At 44.3% G+C, this 24,351-nt stretch overlaps 1 protein-coding gene across 1 annotated transcript in view; it reads left to right on the forward strand.

Annotated features, from left to right (window-relative positions):
* Positions 1-24,351, forward strand: part of STT3B (STT3 oligosaccharyltransferase complex catalytic subunit B) — a 170,606-nt gene that overhangs the window by 118,174 nt on the left and 28,081 nt on the right. The window contains exons 6-9 of the mRNA XM_077268964.1: positions 12,311-12,409; positions 14,182-14,328; positions 16,245-16,293; positions 17,201-17,355. Of these exons, the coding sequence (XP_077125079.1) occupies positions 12,311-12,409; positions 14,182-14,328; positions 16,245-16,293; positions 17,201-17,355 (450 nt within the window). The remainder of the gene's footprint in view (positions 1-12,310; positions 12,410-14,181; positions 14,329-16,244; positions 16,294-17,200; positions 17,356-24,351) is intronic.

Here is a 24,351-nt window from a genome sequence, read left to right on the forward strand (position 1 = left end):
AACTTAACTATGCAAGAAACAATAGGCAGAGGCTTTGCAATAAGCAGTCAAAATGTGATAAATTTGGCTGTAACAAAATGCGGTTTGTTCTTCAAACGGCTAAAGAGCGGTACAATAACAAGTGTCTGTAGGCAATAGTGAAGCATGATGGAGGTTACTTGCAAGTTTGGGGCTGCATTTCACCACATGGAGTTGAGGATTTGTCAGTATTAATAATAAAAAAAAAAAAAAAAGTTACAGCCCTCAGAATATGGCGACGAAAAAATGATTATTGTAATTTCACCGACCAGAAGAAAAGTCGTCTTATCACTTATACTGCACAGTGAACTGTGTAAAAATAACTATTCTTGTACTGCTGTCTATTTGTTAATTCTGCCTCCCAAAGATCGCAGTAAGGCTCAGCTCACATTTATCCTGCACTCTCCACTGGGCATTTGCATTGGGGTTTCTGTTAATCCCCAAAACCGCAATTGAGACGAACCAATGTTATAAAATTCTGTGATGCACCTGTGGGTTCAAAATACTCAGTATGCCCCCCAAATGAAATCCTCATGCAGTGAAGTTCCCAATATGGTGTCACATGTGGGGGTTTCTGCTGTTCTGGCACTTCGGGGGCTCCGCTCAGGGAACCCACAATCTATTCAAAAGGAATCTGAGTTGTAAAAGCCAAGTAGTGCTCCTTCCCATCCGATCCCTGCCGTGTGCTCAAACCGTAGTGTGCAACCACATATCGGGTATTACCACGTTGTGTAAAAATTTTCTAACAAATTATGGGGTCCAATTTCTCCTATTAGCCCTAGTGGAAATGATAAATTTGGTGCTAAAACAGTATTTTGCTAAATGTTATAATTTTTTTGTGGATCGGGTCACTTTTTGGGGGGTTTCTGCTGTTTTGGCATGTCAGGGGCTTTGCAAATGCGAGATGGCATTCACAATCTATTCCAGATAAATTTATGCTCCAAAAATCAAATGCTGCTCTTTCCTTTCCAAGTGCTGCCATGTGCCCAAGCAGCAGTTGTTGACCACATATGGGGTAACAAATTATGAAGTCCGTTTTCTCCTAGTATGATTGTGAAAATTACAAATTTGGGGCTAAAACAACATTTTAACAGAAAAAAAAATAATTTTTTTTTTCACATCGGTGTTTTTAAAAGGTTCTGTGGAACACCTATGTGGTTGAGCATGCGCAACACAGCCCTAGATGAATTTCGTGATGGGCCTAGTTTACAAATTGGGTCACTTTTGTTGTGTGTTTTTTTTTTTTTTTTGTTTTTTTTTTGTTAAATACTTCAGGGGCTGGAAATAAGACATTGTTTGCAGTCTATTTCAGCGTAATTTTACATTCCAAATACCAAATGTCGCTTCTTCCTTTACGAGCGTCCAATGAGAACCTTTTGACTATACGTGGTATCGACACGCTCGGAACAAAATGGGTAATAAACTTGGCAGTTTGCTTTTTCATCTTACCTCTTCCAAAAGTGAACAATTTGGGGCTAAAGCAAAATTCTGTGTACTACATGCAAGTTTAAAATGTTCATTATACCCCTAGAGATTATCCGTGAGGAGTGTAGTTTACTAAATGGGGTCACTTGTAGTGGGTTTCTTCTGTTTGTGCGCTTTAGGGGACGTGCAAATGCAACATGGCTCCCAAAATCTATTTAAGCCAAATTTGTGTTTCAAAATTCAGTGATGCTTTTTCCCTTCCGAACTATGTACAAATATAGTTCATATCAATGCTATTTTGAAGGCAAACAGCGGTCACACCAAATACTGATTTTAGATTTCTCTTTTGTGCCTTCACTTTCCATGTTATAACTCTCCTACTCTGAAAGCATTCTTCCTTTGCCGCAGTTTTTACACACCTGCCTAAAACAATTGCGTAGCTCTCAAGTGTATATACCGATTAGTCACAGTCAGTGGCCTATAGGCGCTCCTTCTTCCTCCCTATGGGTAGTAAGCACTGGCATGTTTTTTGGTCCTGTATAGGAAAGCCCAGCAGAGTACGCTTTCCTATTCTGTGCGCCAACGGAAAGTATACCCAACAATGCATCTACAGAGAAGAGGTTAAAAGAATAGCTAGAATTAGGCGAGCTGCATCACAGTTTTGTGCTTTTAGATCAAGAAGACATATTTTACAGGCTGCCTGGCTCTTAAGATTGAGCAGTACTATATCATTAGTGGTTTCAGCTACGCTCAGTCACAATAGTCAATATCCCAGAATGCTGAATCTTTATAAAACATGGAGCAGCACATTGTACGGTTTGGTATTCAGCTTTGTTAGTGGGTTGTTTGGTTTGGTTTTTTTTCTAAATGGAAAATAAAGTGGTAAGACTTGGTGTGAAACTGTCAATGCTGAATTTAGGATTTAGCTCAGTCTCCATTATACTTGTGTTTGAGCACCAGAAAAAGGAGTAATTCTAGATGGGTAACAGTGGTATATACAACAGTCAACATATGCAGTGTTTTCAACTGGACTAGAAAAAGGGCTTTATTTGTTTTGTTTTATTGTTTTTTGTCTTGTTGCTTTTGTTGTTTTTTGTGTTTTTCTATGAATATATATATATATATATATATATATATATATATATATATATATATATATATATATATATATATTTATAAGTTTATTTAATTGAGGCCCAATGGCGCTGACTTGTCAGAAATTCTAAAGCATCTCACGATTATAGACAATTCTTTTAAACTGGTGGAGACATTTCAGAAAGGAGTCTAAAATAAAACGGTAACCCAAAGTAAGACTAGGCTCAGATTTTTGCAGTAAAAAAAAAATCAGCCACGTGTGTTACAGCATTCACATGCGTTACATATATACTGCAGATGTCACCTTAAAGGGAATCTGTCACCCCAAAAATCGTATATGAGATAAGGCCACTGGCATCAGGGGCTTATCTACAGCAGAGGTGTCAAACTGCATTCCTCGAGGGCTGCCAACAGGTCATGTTTTCAGGATTTCCTTGTATTGCACAGGTGATAATTTAATCACCTGCACAGAATGATTCCAGCACCTTGTGGAATGCTAAGGAAATCCTGAAAACATGACCTGTTGGCGGCCCTCGAGGAATGCAGTTTGACACCTCTGATCTACAGCATTCTGTAATGCTGGAGATAAGCCCCCGATGTATCCTAAAAGATGAGAAAAAGACGTTAGATTATACTCACCCAGGGGCGGTCCCTCTGTGGTCCGGTCCGATGGGCGTCGCGGTCCGGTCCGGGGCCTCCTTTCTTCATACGATGATGTCCTCTTCTTGCCTTCCTGCCGCGGCTCCGGCGCAGGCGTACTTTGTCTGCCCTGTTGAGGGCAAAGCAAAGTACTGCAGTGCGCAGGCGCCGGGAAAGGTCAGAGCGGCCCAGCGCCTGCGTACTGCAGTACTTTGCACTGCCCTCAACAGGGCAGACAAAGTACGCCTGCGCCGGAGCCGCGGCAGGAAGACAAGAAGAGGACGTCATCCTATGAAGATGGGAGGCCCCGGACCGGACCGCCCCTGGGTGAGTATAATCTAACCTCTTTTCCTTACCTTTCAGGTTACATCGGGGGCTTATCTACAACATTACAGAATGCTGTAGATAAGCCCCTGATGCCAGTGGCCTTATCTCATATACAATTTTTGGGGTGACAGATTCCCTTTTAAAAACTGATGAAAATCCTCTATTTTTAGAACATTTCACATTGATTTCACTGTGTTTTTATATGGGGTTTTGAAAACCTTATTCACGTGAGAGAACATGTGGAGCATAAAACAAGTTTTCTACATCTATAATTTTTATGCATATTCTCAAAAAAAAAATCCAGACAATTGTCTGACTCCAGTCAAATTTGCCAGCCAGGAGGTTGTGACTCAGATTCTGCTTAAAGGGAACCTGTCACCCCCCCCCAGTCGTTTCAAACTAAAAGAGCCACCCTGTGTGTAACTAGAGAAATAATACATTTTTTAATTTGTCAGAAATACCTTTCTTCAGTCCTGGAGGCAGGCGCCACACAGCAGTCACTCAAATCTTCTTGGCGCCGCCGCCTCAGCGCTGTTTTGAAAATAGCCGGCGCCTGCGCTCTTTTCTCCTGCCTGGTGCAGGCGCAGTGAGCGCTGCCCGTCTGTCCTCATATGCAGTCTCGGTGACTGCGCCTGTGCGGCCGCCCTGCTTATGAATCCCAGCCCCGCAATGTGAATAAATCATAAGTCACTGCGGGGCTGGGATTCACAGGCAGGGCGGCAGCACAGGCGCAGTCACCGAGACTGCATATGAGGACTGGCAGCGCTCACTGCGCCAGCACCAGGCAGGAGAAAAGAGCGCAGGCGCCGGCTATTTTCAAAACAGCGCTGAGGAGGCGGCGCCAAGAAGATTTGAGTGACGGCTGTGTGGCGTCTGCTGCAGGAGGGAAACGCCTGCCTCCAGGACTGAAGACCAGGTATTTCTGACAAATTAAAAAATGGATTATTTCTATAGTTACAGCACCAATAACTAAGAGCCACCTTGTCAGAATGCAGCATTACCGCTGCACAAGGTGGCTCTTTTTGTTTGAAACGACTGGGGGGGGGGGGACAGGTTCCCTTTAAAAAGAGATAAATGGTTGGTAGAATGACTTTAGCTGCTCGGGTCACAGTTTCTTCGTTTATTTTGCTTGTAACATTGGCATACTATTATATTTGTAAAACAACGGCAAAAAAGAAAATCAATATTAAAACAAACTAAAGGTGTTGATCTACCTTCAACTGACAGCCATTCCTAACGACTCCAATGCACATGCACACTGTCTGAACGTATGTGTTTCTTACATGGAGAGGGAATAGGCCACTACTGGACCCCTTGGCAGTGACTTACTTACCTATCTACCCCTTCTTTCTCGCAATGTCGCCTTTTGGGAGTTGAAATGCTCCCCTACCTGCCTCTTAAGATTGTTGCCTGGCTTAAAATTTTTTTATGGATTTGACTAAATTTTCAGTGTAGAGGGTCCTTAAAGGGCTGTCCAGAACTTTGATGGCATACTCTTTGGTCATGAATATCAAATGATGATGTCCGGCAGCCCACAGATCATGGGGTCCCAACTCCCGCTTTGGCTGGATGTACATGGCATTCGGAGCCGGAACAGCACAATGCTTTACACACTGCAGTGGCTGTCCTCTATTCAGCACCGATCTGGTATTGATGACCTATCCTATGATAGTGGTCATAATCTACAAGTCTGTAGTCATGCACTGCTCGCTGTAAGGATTCTCTGGTGCCGAGAACAGTGGTCATGTTACTGCAAGTATGATGCATACTCCTGGCACATTCCGACTAGACTGTGTCCAGCCATGCTCATTTCATTTGCATTGAGTGAGACTGCATCCATCTAGTTTGAATGTGGACAGGAGTATGCATTTCATATACTTGCGGTCACATGACCTCTGTTCCCGGCTCTGGCATCGGAAAATTGTCACCACGTGCAGAAGTCTGCAGTCGCATAGTGACTGCAGACTTGTAGTTTGAGCAGACAGCCCCTTTTAAGTCAACCATATGAAATTCCTGGACAGCACCCTTTAAAGAAGGACATGATTGAGCCTTTAGATCAGGGGTTGGGGAACCTCAGGCCCCAGGGCCATTTATGGCCCTTGATGACCTTTTATCAGGCCCTGAGCAGATTCTCAGGGACCGCAATCTTTGGCAGGGACGTGTATTTTGATTGCCACCAGCTCATTCATTTCTTCTTGCTCTGTTAGCGCACACATGCAGTGTTCACTACTGAACACTAAAGGGCATGCAATGAAAGATTACGTCCTGACACCAGTGCCAGGGTCAGGATGTACTTTGTAGGCGGAATTTGTACTGCCCCCAAAGGATGGTATAAATATCCTAATGGCCCTTTGCAGAAAAAATGATTCCCCGCCCCTGCTTTAGATAGAGTAGGGGAAAGCTTCTTGTCTCTAAGGCTGGTTTCACATTTGCGGGCGAGGGCTTTGCGGAGGGCTGCGTAGTTCCTCCTCTAAGCCCTGCCCACTGCCACACCTTCCTTCAGCTCCGCCTACGTCAGCATGCGTCCTGCGTACCCTATCTTTAACATTGGGTAAGTAGGCCATGCGGATGTTTCCGCATGTGTCGTTTTGACGCTGCGCCGACTTGTGTTGAACGCAACATGTTGCATTTTGTTGCGGTCGGTGCAGCGTCAAAACGACGCATGTGGAGGCATCCACATGGCCTGCGTACCCAATGTTAATGATAGGGTAGGCGGATCTGAAGGAAGAGGTGCAGCAGTGGGCGGGGCGTAACTGAGGAACTACGCAGCCCTCCGCAAAGCCCTCGTCTGCAAATGTGAAACTAGCCTAAGCAATTTTTTCCTGGCATGAGCTTGACCTGTGCCTTGCTGAAGAAACTCATTGCCAATATAACCCCTCCCCCTATCTCTAATTTTAAAGTCCCCATGTGCCCATCATAGCCATGAAGCAATACCCTATGGTATTATATGCTGTAATATGTATAGCACTACTAATCACAGCATAATAAGAGCCATTTCTGATGGAACATTTTCTGCATTGACCTCCTCTTGTTGCAATTTCCTTGCTTAGTGGAAACTATTATTTCCAAGTGCTAGCCTTTGATAAGGCCTTTTTATATTACAAAGAAAGCGAAATTAGTGTAACCAATTACTTTTTGTAATTAAGAGCCAGAGTTGTGGAGCATTTCTAACATCTCTAGTTTTTTGTTGCATTTTTTTCTTCAATGAGATGTAATCGTTCAAATCTTTGTTGTGTAAGAAAAAAAAAAGCCATATTTTAATCTTTATTTTAATTACTTTAAGCAAATAAGGTTGATTTAATCCATTCTTTGCTTGCAGAGGCGTCACAGCAGAGAAGTTTGAAAGCAGTATTGAGTGTAAAAGTTACATTTCCAGAGTGGGATTAACCCCTTTTATGAACATTTTTTTTGCAACTTGTAAACCACGAAGATGCCCCACATCTTTTATTGCCCTCTTCCACTTGTGCCAGGCAATGCGATTGCATCTAATGCTACTCCTTCCAAAGAATAGTGTAAACTTCTGTCACAGGCCAGTTTCACAGGCGCACACGACCTTCTATTCAGGCAATTAGACCCACAATCGAGTCGACACGTCGTGGTTCTGCGTTACACCAGGATGAAATTGGCACTAGAGTAAAAACGCTTTTGCAGTTAATTTACCCCATTCCCAAGCGTTCATCTTCCATGGTATGTTCTACAAAATTAACGCACGTGCCATTCTTATTCATAGAATCGTAGAAACATAGAATGGTAGAGTTAGAAGGGACCTCCTGGGTCATCTGGTCCAACCCCCTGCTCAAAGCAGGATTCACTAAATCATCCCAGACAGATGTCTGTCCAGCCTCTGTTTGAAGACTCCCATGGAAGGAGAACTCACCACCTCTCGTTGCAGCCTGTTCCACTCATTGATCCCTCTCATTCCATCCACCCTGGATTTTACCGCTGAAAAATTGCACAAAAATGCATGTGGAAGTCGAGGGATATTGCCGTTGGCGCATGTACGCGTTCATATATAATTTGTATCCTTTAAGAAGAGTCTCTGTCCTATCAGAACTGACAAGAGGAAATGACTTGCCAAGGTCCTGCTAGTCTTTTCCTTTCTCAGCACAGCTAACCACATTTGTTTCCTTGTTAGGATGGGGGTAAAAAGAAACTGTTGGAATCCACATAATGACTAATGACCTTTCTTCCCTTTTTTTTTGTCATACATGGCACATAACTGGTTGTATCTCAGGTCTGCAGCATCGGTACAATCTGCTGCAAATCCACAGTATTCTCCACAGATCTGTACAGGTTATTTTTCAGAAGCTTGTGAATGAGCCTTTGTCCTTAGCCAGTGACACGTTGGAAGCAAGATTCCCCTCAGGTATTCGGGAGCTGAAAGCTGTTAGGTCATGTGCTTCCTCTAACTATGCTAAACAGCTGAGAGCTCATTCTCTGTGTGAAGGCCTTGGCACGCAGAAAAGGTGGCTAAACCTGATGATATCAATAGGATCAGCCATACTTATTAGGTGCATGAATGGCCTCCATATTTTCCTTCATAAAAGAGGGCAGGGATAAGTATTTGCAGGACAAGAGCATTCTCCTGCTCCAAACCCCCCAGGGGAAAGGGGAGATGGCTGTTGGCTGAGCGAGTGTGTGGTTGACCAATATCTACGGTGTCTGGTTCTTCATATGTGGCAGGAGAATGCTAGGCTTATGTGTTGCCCTCAAGGCAAGGTATGAATCCAGCTTTGGTGGTTTTCCTCTTCTCCATGCTTGGATTATTCTGTTGCCCTTTTCCTCGAAAAGGAGGTAACCTGAGAAATAGTTGTTGGTTCCCATAAGACAAGAGTTTAAGTGCAACCTTAATTCATTTCAGTTGTCCGTGAAACACCGTCCTAGTACGGACTGTAACATCTAGGCCCGAGACAGGTCGGTTTGGACCCCTGATCTGGTCTTGAACCATGTCACGGATGCCAATATTCAGTGTGACTATATTTTGAAGACCTGTTATTCCAAAGACATACTGATGGGCAATTTAGATTGTGAGTCCCATTGGGATCAGCGATGATGTATGTGAAGTGCTGCGGAATATGATAGTGCTATATAAGCAAAGCATAATAAATAATAATCCATGATGGTTTGTAGCAATGACAATGTCCCTACTTATGGGTCTCATACAAGAAAAGAGGGAAACTGCCACAAGATGTTATCGATGGGAGTCTGGTTTGGAGACCAGTGGGTGTCTTAAGTACAGCGTTGTACATAATATAAAGCCATACACCCGCGGGCCGGCTGGCAGACTGTGTACGCTCTGCATAGTGTAGAAGCTCGTAATGGGATAAGATCCTTATTCCTGCTCAGCTCAGTGATTCATTATAGTGTTTATCTTCTCGCAGTCATGTCAGACATTTCCACTGACAATTGTATATTGCGGCTGTTTCCACAGGATGGCACTCTTAACAATTATTATATATGACGGCTTTAGGGGAGATGAGGTGACCCAATGTAAGATGCCGTCTTCGTCGCCTGGTTTGTGTGACATGCCTCGAGACTTTGTTCTGTGCTACAAGCCTCTGCAGTGCCCTGAATAATACAGCAGTAAAGGGGCTAAACGAAAGGATTTGTTCTAACACTTCAAACATGATCTTCTCAATGACATTAAACAAAGGGGAGCCTAAGCGTTTCTACAAGACACATGAGGGTAATGCCATGTTTCCTTCTCCTGTGCTTTACTGAGCGACTGCTAGGTTTTAGATCAAGATCCAGACTGCTTATGGGCTTCTGTGAACATGTTATCGGCTGTCTAGCAGATTTACGTAAAGTTTTCCATGGATGGGGCATATATTGTGTTACAGGCATTCTCCTGCAGATAAGCATTCATGCACACGAAGATAACACATTGCATTTTTCTTTTATTTTAAATTAGTTACAAGGGTGTTTTTTTTATTGTTGTTTTTTTTAAATCTAGATATTGTTACATACATAGTTTGGCGCCCCGTCGTATTCTTAGTTTTCTCTCGTATTATCTGTTGTGTTTAGTGCCAGTGGACACACATGCTCAGTTAGTTTAGTCCATCTGGATTTCCTTGCATATGAATGGTTGTCATGCTAGCCAATCAGAAGCGTAAACTAAAAGCAACTTTTTCTTACTGCCAAACTAGGTGGGACTTTCTGAGAGCAGTTAACATACAGTAGGGGATAACCAGTGTGTAATTGCTGTATCCAGACAATGGGAGAAAAATCTAAAAATAAAAATTTCTTCCAAACAGAAGAGGTATTCTCCACATTATGGACCCCAAAAAATGTGATTAAAACACTCATTAAAGTCTAATGTTTTGATGGGAGCAAAGTACCCTCGCATTACGTTCCAACGTTGCTAATAAAGGCTGTGTACACAATGGACTCTCACCATCATCATGGATGTGGAAATGTGATTATACCTCTGTGCCTCTGCCTTCCCCCACATTGCACAGGCAGCTGTCTCTCCTAACACATCCACCTCCTGACCATCAATATTTTCATTATATGGACAGTTGAATCACCACTACATCCATTATTTACACTGAACAATGATGGGCTGTAGTGAGCAGACTTTGGCAAAGTTATTCACACAGCATACTTGTGCTCTTATCCACACAGCATACTTGTGCTCTTATCCACACAGCATACTTGTGCTCTTATCCACACAGCATACTTGTGCTCTTATCCACACAGCATACTTGTGCTCTTATCCACACAGCATACTTGTGCTCTTCCACATGGGCTTGCAATTTAATGCACTGTTCAGTTTACGTCCTGAAAGTGAACCCTTTGTTATCTAATCGAGCACAATCCTCTTAGCAAAAATTAATCCTATTCCAGGGTATTGCTTATGCATCAGTGACAAGCTAATAGTGCAGCTCTGTTTTCTATATCCTAAAATGTCTTGGGTCACAGAGTAGGAAACCGGATTCCTCACGATCACTGCTGCCTGCAGCACTAAAGGCAGAATGCAGTTTCGTATCTCATAAACTTCTCCCTGTGTTTTTCAGAGCAATGATAGAATTCCCCAGTACATTGTATCAGTTCTCCTGAGTTATAGGATCATATTAGGAAATTGTCTTATGCAGGTTCCTAATTCACAAATCAAGGTTGGAAGGTTTTCTTTATTCAGAGGTTCATAGAGCACAAATTAAATGGTGATGAGATAATCTGTGCTATGAGGCTGAGGTCTCGGTATCTTCTGACCCAGGTCTCCTCGTCTGTTGTGTGAATTTCCTGTGGGTACTCGGTATTTCTTCCAGAGACCTGTTATTACACCGTGAGGCTCATTGGGGACGTCGGAGCCTTCCTGCACATTGCGGTGTAATATACCAGCACAGTGTACATTATTGGTGGTGGGGACGCTCATTTTATCACTTCTGTTACCAAGCTGTGCCCTGTGTAGGCCATCCTAGGAGACATAGCCCTGTGGACTGGTGGATCTGTACAGCACACCTTTGTACTGATAGATACATTTCTTGCAGAAAATCCAGCACATGCTTTATCACATAGAAGCAATGCAGCCGTAATCGATAACTTTCTGCTCGTAAGCCAGAAAGGATTATTTTGGTTCATTTAACACCTGGCCAGCCCTGCAGCTCCCACAAGGAGCTGGCTCCCCCGGGCCCACAAAGCTGTTTTTCCTTGGCCTACATAGAGTAGTGTTTCATGAGCTGCCCGTCTTGGCTTCCATTGATTAAATGTCCTTGTTTTCCTGTGTCTGATGCGCTCTTCCGTGTCTGCTTGTATTTTTATTTCTTCGGTGTATAGCCAAGACATTGTCTGATCTCACTGTAGTATTTAGCTGCTAGTGGGGTTTGTAGCAGGAGCGTGTTATACCACTCTGCCACTTTGAATAACTGCATTTATATGATGGGGGAAACCGTGCTGCATGTCATCCTATCAGATGCTCCTCGGAAAAGCGACAGTTTGGGGTCTGTGGCTTACAGACAGAGTAATCATCGTGATGTTAATTTTATCAATAAATCAATAAGTGTAATTGAGAGTCCTCAGTGGTTGATACCTTTTAATATCTAACTGAAAAGATTTTAACAAATTGCAAGCTTTGTTACCATCTTTTCTGTTCGCTATTAAAAGGTATCAACCACTGAGGACTCTCAATTCTAAATATTTTTCTATCTACTGGCTAACATGGTACCAAGATATATATCTTTCCTGTATCAAGTGTAAATGAGAAATTTTGATTGGAAAATCAGATGTATATGATACACAGATGAATGAGATGACAGATGCTGCTCATAAAAAATCTATGGAGGGAGAGGAGAAATGATGAGCTATAGAATCAGGAAGTGACATTGGCTGCAAATTCATCTGAAACTGCCATTAAACATTAAAGGCTAAATTATTTTCTTTTATGAGTTCTGAACAGTGTCCCAGATAGTAAAAGGCTAATGTGACACCAGACACCCCAGTAGTCAGCCGCTGGCAGCTGTCAGTGGCCTGCTGTAAAGTCTATGGACACATCTGTCAGCCTGGTTGGTGGCCGCTGCAAGGTCCTGCAGATCAGCCCCTGTTCATCTGAATAAGAACTGATCTGCCGCACGTGGGAGCGGCCACCAATGAGGCTGGCAGAGATGTTGTGTTCCAGTCTGTAGACTGTTCACAGCCGCCACTTACTGGGCTGCCAGCAGCTGATCACTGAGGTGTTGTAAGCACACCACCGCTCTCAAGGATAGGTCATGAGTGCTAGAAAACTCCTTTAATTGTATTTCAATTCTCTCTTGATAAATAATAATTTTTTGACAACTGCTTCTTATGCTTTCTTCTTTCTCCTTTGCAGCATACAGCACCTTTTTCATTGTGGGGTTAATATTATCCATGCAAATTCCCTTTGTTGGATTTCAACCCATCCGTACAAGCGAGCACATGGCAGCTGCAGGTAAGATCCTGACATAAAGCGGTGGCATGTTTGGATATTCCATACCAGCGGCTGTGCATTCATTTGGCTATAATTTCATTTCTTGCCTGTATTTTCATTAACACTTCTAGTCTCTTAATATTTGTTAGCAATGTCTACATGTATAACTGCTCGTTATTTTTTTATTGGGCCTGGCCATACACAATCAATGCCATTTGTTGGTCAGTCGCTATATCTTTCCCCACCACCGCATAGAGATGAACACGTTATTGTGCTGGGTATGTATGTTCTCTGTATGAGGGAGATGGGTGAACCACAGTGGGACCCCCCTACCACTATCAGGAGCTAAAGTATCCTGTCACGTTGTAACCCATCTGTCCGTTGCTTCTTTCACCAAACCGCTGATGTGTATGGCCAGCTTAAATGCCAGCTGTTTGAAAGTGACCTATCGATTAAATCAGGTTTTTGGGTTAAATTAATCTTTTATGGGGGGGGGGGGGGGAGCGAGAAGACCGATGCAGTGTCCCCCACCCCTATTCCACCATTATTACAATCTCTATTAAAATGAGAAAAAAAAATAGAAATCGTTCAATTTTCACACTGCCTTTTATAAACGCGACCTTCCTTTAGTTTCAGGAAACAACACGTGTCATAGCATAGCTGCAGTGGTCAGATCCCGACCCTAGCCTTTGTATTGAAGCATATAATGAGCGAGTGCAAAGGGTCATTGTGTAGACAGAGGGGCAGTGACCTCACGTATTGTAAATGGTGGATCTTGTGTAATCAGATGTGCATAGAGGTGTTAGCACTCATTGGAATCCTGCCTCTAGTAAGGAAATGGCTGCAAATATCCCAATAGGACAATGTATTAGTATAAAAAGCCCCAGTGGCTAGTGTGAAAACTGCAAGCACACTACTTTTACTCTTCAATAAGGCTCGTGATGTGAAAAAAAAATTAAATTTACCAAAAATTGTAAAAATACATGCAATGCAAACACCTTTAAAAATAAGTAGTTTTCTGATGCTAGCTTCCCATAAAGAGGTTGTCCAGTACTGTTGCATTAATGACCATTAATGTCATCATCAATGTCTGATGAGCCGGGGTCCGACACCGAGCACCCCGCCGATCAGCTGTTATCGGTGTTAGCAGACGCTGGCCGAAAGTACACACTTGCCAAGGTGCTCAGTCTGCCTGTAGTGGCTGCCGCAAGGTACTGCACGTCCGCCCCCTATTGATATGAATAGGAGGTGGATGTGCGGTACAAAGCCCCGGCCACTACGAGTACATGGAGTAGCTCGATAAGTGAGCACTTGCCGCTACCACCAACACAGATAACGGCTGATCGGCGGGGGTGCTGGGTGTTGGACCCCGACAAATCAGCCACTGATGACCTATAGTTCATCAATGCAAAAGTAGTGGACAACCTCTTTAAGTGCATGCATTTTTTTTTAACGAATTGCATATTCATATCCATATTGTCTGCAATATTGGAATTTTCAGCAGATATTCTTTTTGTCATTGATCTGAGTGGGGAAAATCCACAATAAATCATGACTGTTCCACCGCAGTATTTGACATGCTGCAGACTGAATGGTCATTGATTTAATTGACAGCATTGCAGTAGGGAGCGGAAAATTAATACAGCTGTTATGGGCAATAAAGCTTGGTAAAATGACTAAACTGTGATGTGGTTTTTTTTTTTAATTGACAGTTAAATCTCAGGCATTTGGATAATGTGCTGTATCGGAATCCTGCTGCGATGCCATTAGTGATTTGTCCTTGTCTGTTTCAGGAGTGTTTGCGCTGCTGCAGGCATACGCTTTACTACAGTACCTCCGAGACAAGCTGACGAAGCAGGAGTTTCAGACGCTCTTCTTTCTGGGAGTGTCTCTCGCTGCTGGAGTCGTGTTCCTAACCGTTATCTACTTAACCTACACAGGTAGGCTGCCCGGTGTGCCGAGTATAAGCCGTGTGTGCTGTCTGAGGGCTAGTAATGCTGGTCTTTCTCCTGACAAATCTGTTATAGTCAATGTACTATATAGGTAAAATACAGATCGGATCGGGAGGCTTTCTGGAACCATTTGTTCTCGACATAGATATATATATGGATTTCTCTTTTTCCACCTGACATCCTATTTGATGGATATCCCTTCTATGATGCATCTGCCTGCATTACATTTTAAGGGGTTGTACCAAGTACATAAATTACCTCCCACTGACAGGCTGTGGGCCACGATATTGATCGAATGGGTGCCTGACTCTTGGGACCCTTATAATTTTGAGAGTGGGCCTTGGCAGAGCAAACGTGCACCATTTATTGTCTACAGGACTGTAAGGAAAGGCTGAGCCCTGCCATCTCTGGCATTCACATAGAGAATGAACAGAACTTTGGTGCGTGTGCTCGACCTCCGCTCCATCCTGCAGAACCTCTTTCTCAGGAGTCCCAACAGTTGGACCCCACAAGTATCAGGAGCTTATTCCCTATCCTATCAATTAGGGTCAACTTGTATACTTACTAAACCCTCTAAATTGACAGATGGGCAATGTCTACTATCTCTCGCATTTCTGCTGATATTTTGTTATGACCCTGATCAGACTGTTATAAAAATGCTGTATTTCCATTATGGTGGAAGTTTTTACTTAACAATATTACAGAGATGAGTCGGCAGCAGTCACCGACTTCATTTATCTTCTGTTCACCGCAATTAGACAAAGCTTCCGCTGGGGAGGAGAGCTGGGAATATGAAGGTGAAGCACACAAAGCGGCCATCGCCAGCTCCTCTCCCCCCTTGAAAGTTTGCCTAACTGCGGAGAAGATAAATGAACTGTGACTATCACGGCTTTGCCTCGCCGGACAATTGTTAATATTTCCACATTCTAAATGGAGTTCCACAGTGTTTGACTCCCGGAGGACTGTAGACGGAGGTTATTTTGAGAAAAAATCTCCCACTTAAATATTTCCTATCTTATACTTCTGTTGGTAAATGTTACATTCTAAACTATAAGCAATGACATAATTATTGATATTAAAGGAAACCTGTCGCTTGTTTCTTGCTGCCCAACCACAGGCTTGGCTGTATAATTGCAGTCTAGTTTCCCTTTAGAAGGGTCTGGCGTTACAACAAATGCGCAAAAAAAGCGGAGCAAAACCTGTCTTTTTAAGCCTCTTATTTACTGCCAAGAGAGAAGGTTTTGCCTGCAGAAAAAAGCAGCAAAATGCAGCTTGTGAACATGGCCTAAATGTTGATCATTCATGTAGGAAGCTGTCCATTTGTACACCAGCAGAAAATATCTAAGGGGCTAGATACAAGCTTATTGGCTTCTGTCAGATTTCCAATATTGACGTAGGTTCTAACACTTTATTGTGTTAGTATTAACCTAACTATCCCTGTGTGGCCTAATAAAAAAAAAATAAATAAATAACAATCAGGTTCCTCGCATCATGTTCTCATACACTTTATGCAGTTACTAGCCCTCTGTGTCTGTACTGTTACACACTTAGGCAGTTAACTGGTTCATGCAGCTTTACATGAACACCCGGGCCTTACACTATGGCTGGTCCGAATAACTAAAGCAATTGTTACCATCCACCTCTCGTGTCTCCCCTTTTCCTATTGATTGTAAGCTTGCGAGCAGGGCCCTCATTCCTCCTGGTATCTGTTTTGAACTGTGATTTCTGTTATGCTGTAATGTCTATTGTCTGTACAAGTCCCCTCTAAGCTGTAAAGCGCTGCGGAATATGTTGGCGCTATATAAATAAAAATTATTATTATTATTATTATTGTTGAGTTTTTTGTGCATTTTTTTTGTTGTTTCCATTTTTGCCTTGTATTCATGTGGGATTTTATTTTCCAGGGTACATTGCTCCTTGGAGTGGACGATTTTATTCCCTTTGGGATACAGGGTGAGTTCAGCGGAAGCGTCTGAAAATGTATCTTTCATTATTCAAACTGTCTGCCTAAAGGGATTTGTACTCCGAAACGCCATATACTAATAAATCCGGTCAGACTGTAACGGAGCTGTACATTCAGGCATTAACGTCGGGAACACTCAGCGATTCTGTAGAAGGATTTAGACCAGTTTAGAAGTTTTTGGTTTCTTGGTAATAGTTATTAGGGTGTTCTCTCTGCTGTACAGGACATATTAGACTAATAATGAGCACAGAAAATGTAATGTTACTGTTTCAGTAACTATATACGTGGTCTCGTCTGGCTTCTTGGATATGTTGCGTTCCCGGTAGTTGGCTGGAAGCCTTGCGTTTCCCTAGATGATGAAGCCCGGCCAGCTCTACAGCCGGGGACGATCCGGCATCTGGACAGTGAGCTGACCTGTGAGATGGCGAGGCACATCCCTTGTTACATGCAGTTGGTATCCAAGCGTTTGGCAGGTGTTTTCTAAACCTTTTTGGAATGTGTGTGTATACCTCGCATTCCTGCGAAATTACGGGCAGCTTAGTGCTTTAACAATGGCCAAACCGTTTAGTCCGTATTTAGGAGGTCATTATTAACATCGGGTTCAGTGACTCCGGCGTCTGCTTCTTGGCAACTATTATCACATGGAGAAATGTGAATAACAAATTGCTAGTTACACTGCTGGATCCGCTCATGTAATGATATAATCTACACATTCAATTCCTTGTGTAATGGGAAGAAGCTTCTTACTGATGACAGTAAATGTCAGATCACAAGTGCTCATGGGCCAGATGTCGTCCACTTCTCTCCTATATGGTCCGTTCTAATCATTATCAATATTGACAGGCTGAATAGGTCATAACTGTTCTTGTGATTTTTATTTTTTTTCCTTTTTAATAGGTATGCCAAAATTCACATTCCCATTATCGCTTCGGTATCAGAACATCAGCCAACAACTTGGGTTTCCTTCTTCTTTGACCTTCATATATTAGTCTGTACCTTTCCTGCAGGGCTTTGGTTCTGTATAAAGAATATCAATGATGAGCGAGTATTTGGTAGGTACTACACACTACTTTTGTTGTTGTTTTTTGCGGCTCTCCTGTCTCAGCATAGCCCTATGTGCAGAGTCTTCTACAGCAATACATGGAGGGTTCTATAGCTCCTCAGCCCAGAGCAAGACGGCTGCCATGAACTGACAGACCAGCTTTATAGGCCTCGGGCTCTGTGTGGACCACTTCCTCATCATTCTTCTGCATTGTCACATGCACAATTCCTTTTTAAATTCCAAGAAGTTGTGCTATGTTATATTCCTCTTTAAAGCCCCTATCATGGACACAAGTCTGTGTGGAGATCCTCGTACTTCAGACGATGGTGCTGCAGCGGTCGGCAAGGCCTTCCAGCTTCTGTCCTCTGTGCTTACAGACTGCTTGATGTCCAAGTGAGCCTGACTGTAATGCGCTGAAATCGATGAGAATGTGATGCCTGTCAGCTTAACTCATGAGGACCTGCTAGTAGAGCCGAAGAGGCTCCAAGGTGTTTAGAGATGCACAAGCCATGTAGCCCCTCTGTGGTCTCCTCAGAACAATGTCCAGTACTTTTATGTCACTGAGCTTTCACCTGCTTAATATATTGCAGTTTGAGTTGATAACCACTCCATTAGTAATTACCTCGCTTATGGGTTGTTGTTTTTTTTTTTTTTTTTTTAATCGAAAGTAGTGAATGTAATAAAATAAAACCATTTATAATTACCTGAAAATCCACCATCACCACCACTGCAGCTGTCCTGGTTAACTGTGCCGTAGCGAACCTATGCCGACTGTGTGCATGTGACCGCTGCAGCCAGTCGCTGTCTTTAAGTGTAATACCTGCATGTGTGGCATGGGACCCTTTCAGACCGTGATTTGCTGAACAAGTCACACGCACATGAACTGCAGGCAATCAGAGGATCTGTCGCCATGTTTTTGCTACCCTTCTAGGAGCAGAGACCCTGATTCCATCACTTTGTCTTTTACCAGGGCTGCTTGTAACATTGATAAAATCCTGGTTTTTCCTATCGCCACGATAGCACCCACAACGAGAGAGGGGATCCGCCCACCTTCCGGACAGGAACCTACAGGTTAAAAAAGGGCGGTCTCCCCTCGCCCTCCAGTTTGGGTTCCTGTCCGGACGGCGGGAGCCTACAGGTTTTGCTTACCCAGGTTCGGGGGCCTGGAAGCAGCGTCGGGGGAGGTTCTGTTTTCAGCCTCCCCCCTCGTCTGGCAAGGACCGGCTCGGTGGAAAATAGCTGAGCGGTCGTGGTGGCGTTCCCGGGGGAAGGCGCGCCGCCCCGGGTCGACCACGCGCGCAGGACGCCTGAGAGATGTCGGCGCTTATGACCCGGAAGTAGAGGAACGACTTCCGGAGGAGGCCGGGAGGAAGAGCGCGGGACCTTTGAAAAGAAGGCAGCGCTTGGTGAGTAGTGTGCGGCAGCATGTCTTCTACAGGAGACGCCGAACACCGACCGTTAGGTGAGCAGAGGAGCAGCAGCAGATCGCACACTGGAGATGTGGCACGCGGGCAGCAGGACCCTGGCACGTCATGTCGTACCTCACCCCCTCAAAAACCGGTACTTTATTGTTTCATCAGCAGTGGTGAGTTTTATATTTGAACCATTGACTGATACAGATTGTCCCCTGTACTATGTTTTCTTATAGGGAAAAAAGACCTCAAAGTCTAAACATAAGCAGTGTGCGTTATGCACGGAGCCACTACCTGACACCTACCTAAAAAAGTTATGTCAGTTGTGTATATGCCGCACGTTAGAGGAAGAAGCTCCCCTTCGTGTATCAGATTTAAGGGAAGTAATTAGGGAGGAAATAAAATCATCCCTTAAAACCAAGCGGCATGAGAAAAGTAGCATGGAGGTGATATCCGATTCCAGCCCTTCATTGCAAGAGGGTGAGTGCTCGGACACTTCATCATCGGCCTCCTCGGATGAGGAAGGAAGGCCTTGTTTCTCCATGGAAAATATGGACACTTTAATTAAAGCAGTCCGTACAACGATGGGGGTGGCAGAGAGCAAAGAGCCAAAAACCACCCAGGAAATCATGTTTGCAGGACTGAACCAGAGGAATCGTAGAGCTTTTCCCGTAGTTGAGACCATTAAAGATCTGGTCAGACGAGAATGGGACAAACTGGATAAGGGGTTTTTACCTTCGGCCGCAAAAAGAAGGTACCCCTTTGAGGATGACACCTTATCTCAGTGGGTGAAGATCCCGAAAGTGGATGCGGCAGTAGCCTCTACTTCAAAAACTGCCTCACTACCATTAGAGGATGTAGGACTCCTTAAGGATCCCTCAGACAGAAAGGCGGACATGCTCCTTAAGAAAGTGTGGGAAGCATCATCAGGAGCCTTTAAGCCTGCAATTGCAGGCACCTGTACGGCAAGGTCAATCATGGTCTGGGTGACGCAGCTGGAAGAGCAGCTTAAAGCCAAAACACCTAGGGATAAGTTACTAAATTCCCTGTCTCAGGTCAGAGAAGGAGCGGCTTATCTCGCAGATGCCTCAATTGACTCCCTGAAATTAGCTGCAAGATCGGCGGGGCTCTCAAACGCAGCCCGACAGGCGCTTTGGCTAAAGACTTGGAAGGGAGATGCCCAGGCAAAAGCCAAGTTGTGCTCTATTCCGTGTAGGGGTGAGTACCTGTTCGGCCCGGTGCTGGATGACATACTTGCAAAGGCAGAAGATAGAAAGAAGGGATTTCCTAAAGCATTTAATCCCACTTTTAGGAACGCCTTCCGGAGACGCATGCCCTTCAGGAAGTTCCAGTCAGACCAGCAGGCATATAATCGAGATTGGGAGTCGTCGGATCAGAAAAAGAAAGGTGGATACTATAAAAACCCTTCATCTTTCTCAAGACGGAGACGCAGATAAAGCAGGTCTGCCAGTAGGTGGAAGATTAAAGTTCTTCTCAGCAGAATGGCAGAAGATAACATCTAGTGCCTGGATAATGGGGGTAGTCGGGGCAGGTTTAAAATTAGAATTTTTGAAAACTCCCCCAAATCGTTTTATTGTAACATCACTGGATACTCCGGCCCAACAACAGGCCTTAGAGTTAGAGATTCAACAATTACTGACAAAGCGAGTTATTGAAGAAGTACCAAGAGATCAGGAGAAGACTGGCTTTTATTCTCCGCTGTTCTTAATCTCTAAGCCTGATGGGTCCTTTAGGACTATTATAAATTTACGCAGATTGAATGAATATCTTCAGTACCGCGCCTTTAAGATGGAATCCATCAGATCAACAACTAAGCTTTTGTTTCCTAGGTGCTACATGTCAGTGTTGGATCTAAAAGATGCGTATTACCATCTTCCAGTTCACCGGGATCATCGGCAATTCCTCAGGATGGCTGTATGGGTAAACCATCAGATTAAGCATTTCCAGTTCTTAGCAATGCCCTTTGGCCTATCCATGGCTCCTAGAATTTTTACAAAGGTTGTGTCAGAAGCAATGGCCCATGTCAGGGAAAGAGAAACCCTGGTGGTGCCCTATCTAGACGATTTTTTAATAATTGGAAATTCTATCGCTCAGTGTACATCTAGGGTAAATGCCATAATATCATCCCTACAGGGTCTCGGGTGGATAATCAACTGGAAAAAGTCAAGGCTAGAGCCCACAAGACATCAAGCATTCTTAGGAGTTCTCTTAGACTCAGAAAATCAGTCATCCTTCCTACCAGAAGAAAAGAAACAAAGGATCATTCAGAAGATCAGGGCCGTAAGGAAAGCTCCAAACTTAAGTTTAAGAGACGCAATGTCTCTTCTAGGTTCTTTGACGGCATGCATATCGGCGGTGAGATGGGCTCAATCTCACACCCGAATGCTTCAGTACGAGGTGCTTCAAGCAGAGAAAGATCTTCAGGGAGCTCTAAGCAGGAAGTTCAGTATATCGCCTGCCACTCTTCACGATCTCAGATGGTGGCTCAATCCAGTAAATTTGTCAAAAGGAGTCCTCTGGACCATCACCCCGGACAACGTGGTCACGACAGATGCCAGTCCGTTCGGTTGGGGAGCCCATATGGGAGACATTCTAACCCAGGGGCGTTGGTCAAGTCTAGAGTCCCAGAACTCCTCAAATCTAAGAGAGCTGACAGCAGTCAACCAGGCTCTTCTTTCTCTGCTACCTTCCCTGAAGAGTTCGCACGTTCAAATACAGTCAGACAATATGACTGTGGTGTCCTACATCAATCATCAGGGAGGGACAAGGTCACGTTCTCTAATGACCACTGCAGCACAGATATTGTCTCTGGCCGAGGATCACTTACAATCTCTGACAGCGGTTCACATAGAAGGGAAACTCAATATAGAAGCAGACTACCTCAGTCGCCATTCCCTTCGTCAGGGAGAGTGGTCCCTAGACCAGCAGATATTCAATCAGATAGTCAATCTGTGGGGATTACCGACAATAGATTTGTTTGCTACGAGGGAGAACAAGAAGACCAGGAGGTTCGCATCCTTACACAGGGCAGACCAACCTCTCATAGTAGACTCCCTTCGTGTCCGTTGGAACTTCCGACTAGCGTATGCATTCCCTCCTATGTGTCTAATTCCGATAGTTCTCAGGAAGATCCGGGAGGAAGGAGCCAGAATAATCTTAATCGCCCCCTTCTGGCCCAGGAGGCCTTGGTTTTCTCTCCTCAAAGCAATGTCTGTCACCGATCCTTGGGTGTTGCCAGTGGTTCCAGATCTCCTCTCTCAAGGTCCATTCCGTCATCCAGATTTGGAGACTCTTCACTTAACAGCGTGGAACTTGAGAGGGAGCTTCTGAAGGAGAGGGGGTTCTCCGAAGCTTTAGTAAATACCTTATTGAAAAGCAGGAAGGAGGTTACAACAAAAATCTATTCAAAGATTTGGAAAAGATTCCTTATGTTCTACCAGAAACCATTGGGAAATAATGCTCCGATCTCAGCCATTTTAGAATTCCTTCAGAAGGGCTGGGAGTTGGGTCTAGCGGTCAACACTCTAAGGGTTCATGTATCAGCCTTAGGAGCTCTGTACAACAGTGACATAGCTGGTAATAGATGGGTTGCTAGATTTATTAAGGCATGTCAGCGTTCTAACCCAATCCATATTGCCAGGGTACCTCCTTGGGACCTCAACTTGGTGCTTGAGGCGTTGACCGAACCCCCCTTTGAACCATTAGAATCTATTTCGATTAAAAATCTAACATTGAAAACAGCCCTACTCTTAGCGTTAACATCTGCCAGGAGGGTCAGTGATATACATGCTTTGTCAGTAGATCCTCCTTACTTGATAATTCTCCAAGATAAGATTGTCTTGAAACCTGATCCTGCATACTTGCCAAAAGTGGCAACTAAATTTCATAGAAGTCAGGAGATTTATTTACCATCTTTCTATGAAAATCCGGGTTCAGATGAGGAGAAAAAATATCATACCCTAGACGTAAAGAGGACAATATTAGAATACCTGGATAGGACACAAAGCTGGAGACAGAGTAGGGCTCTGTTTATTTCTTTCCAGAATCGGAAAAAAGGTTCCAGTGTCACGAAGAGCTCTATCGCTAGGTGGATTAGAGAAGCGATATGTCTTGCCTACTCTGCCAGGGGAGTAACACCACCCGAAGGCATCAGGGCGCACTCCACTCGGGCCATAGCATCATCCTGGGCGGAGAAGGCAGATGTCCCCATTGAAATGATATGTAAGGCGGCAGTTTGGTCATCACCTTCCACCTTTTATAAACACTATCGCCTTGACCTATCTGCTAATTCCAGCTTGCAGTTTGGCCGTTCAGTACTTAGTGCTGTGGTCCCTCCCAGTTAATAGTCTTTGAAAGTCTCTCATTGTGGGTGCTGTCGTGGCGATAGGAAAACCGGTTTTTACGTACCGGTAATAGGATTTTACAGAGTCCACGACAGCACCCATACATTCCCCCCCGTATTTAGTTGCTTATTCCTGCACTCTGTTGTAAGGTGTGCCTTAGAAATCACTCTTTAGAGGTGGTGGTATTTAGTAATGTTTAAGATAATATTGTCATGTACTGATTCATTGGCGGTATCCCTTGTACTCTGGAACACAAACTGGAGGGCGAGGGGAGACCGCCCTTTTTTAACCTGTAGGTTCCTGTCCGGAAGGTGGGCGGATCCCCTCTCTCGTTGTGGGTGCTGTCGTGGACTCTGTAAAATCCTATTACCGGTACATAAAAACCGGTTTATCTGCTACGGCTCTGCTTGTCCTCTTAGGCTAGGTTCACATTGCGTTAGGGCAATCCGTTTAGCGCTAGCGGATTGCGCTAACGCAATGTTTATTTAGGGGTCGCGTTAACGTCCCTGCTCTCGCAGATCCCCGATCTGCGAGAGCGGGGAACGGACCTCGGGCGCGCCGTGGACGCTGCAAGCAGCGTCCGAGGCGCGCCACAGAAGAACGGCACATCGCTAGCGATGCACTACAGGGAAACTTCACATTGCTGTCAATGGGTGCGCTAACGGACCCGTTGCACGGCGTTAATTGCGACATTTTCGCCTTGCAACGCTGTCCGTTAGCGTGCACACATTAACGCAATGTGAACCTAGCCTTAGTGATGAGCTTTGTGTAACCTCTGAACATGCCACTTATTCCCAGCTTTCTGCCTATGCTGTGCATAGCAAGAAAGCTGCCATTCCTTGGGAGGTGAGGGGTACAGTGCTTAAGAATATTGAGGACTACTTACAGGCGGTCATCACTGAGGGGACAAGCAGAGCAGCTGGAGATAAAATGATGATTTATCAAAGCTGCTGCAGGAAGCTTTGAAACACTGCTGGAATTAGTCTCTGTCCCTGTATTATGCTGGCTCCAGTTTCTCCAGGACCCCTGAGAATAGCTGCACTGGAGCAGTGAGAGATTTCCCAGCCAGTATAGGTTTTGTCATGCTCCCTGCTCTGAGACCATTATTTTATAATCCAATACAACCCCTTTAATGCGTAGATTTACTTCCCAGCCGTCGGTCCTGATGTTTGGTGAGATGGTCCCGCACCTTCCATGCAGTTCAGTATATAGTCCCTAAATAAGGAGTGG

This window comes from Ranitomeya variabilis, chromosome 6, assembly GCF_051348905.1.
Source record: "Ranitomeya variabilis isolate aRanVar5 chromosome 6, aRanVar5.hap1, whole genome shotgun sequence".
NCBI classification, from domain to species: Eukaryota; Metazoa; Chordata; class Amphibia; order Anura; family Dendrobatidae; genus Ranitomeya; species Ranitomeya variabilis.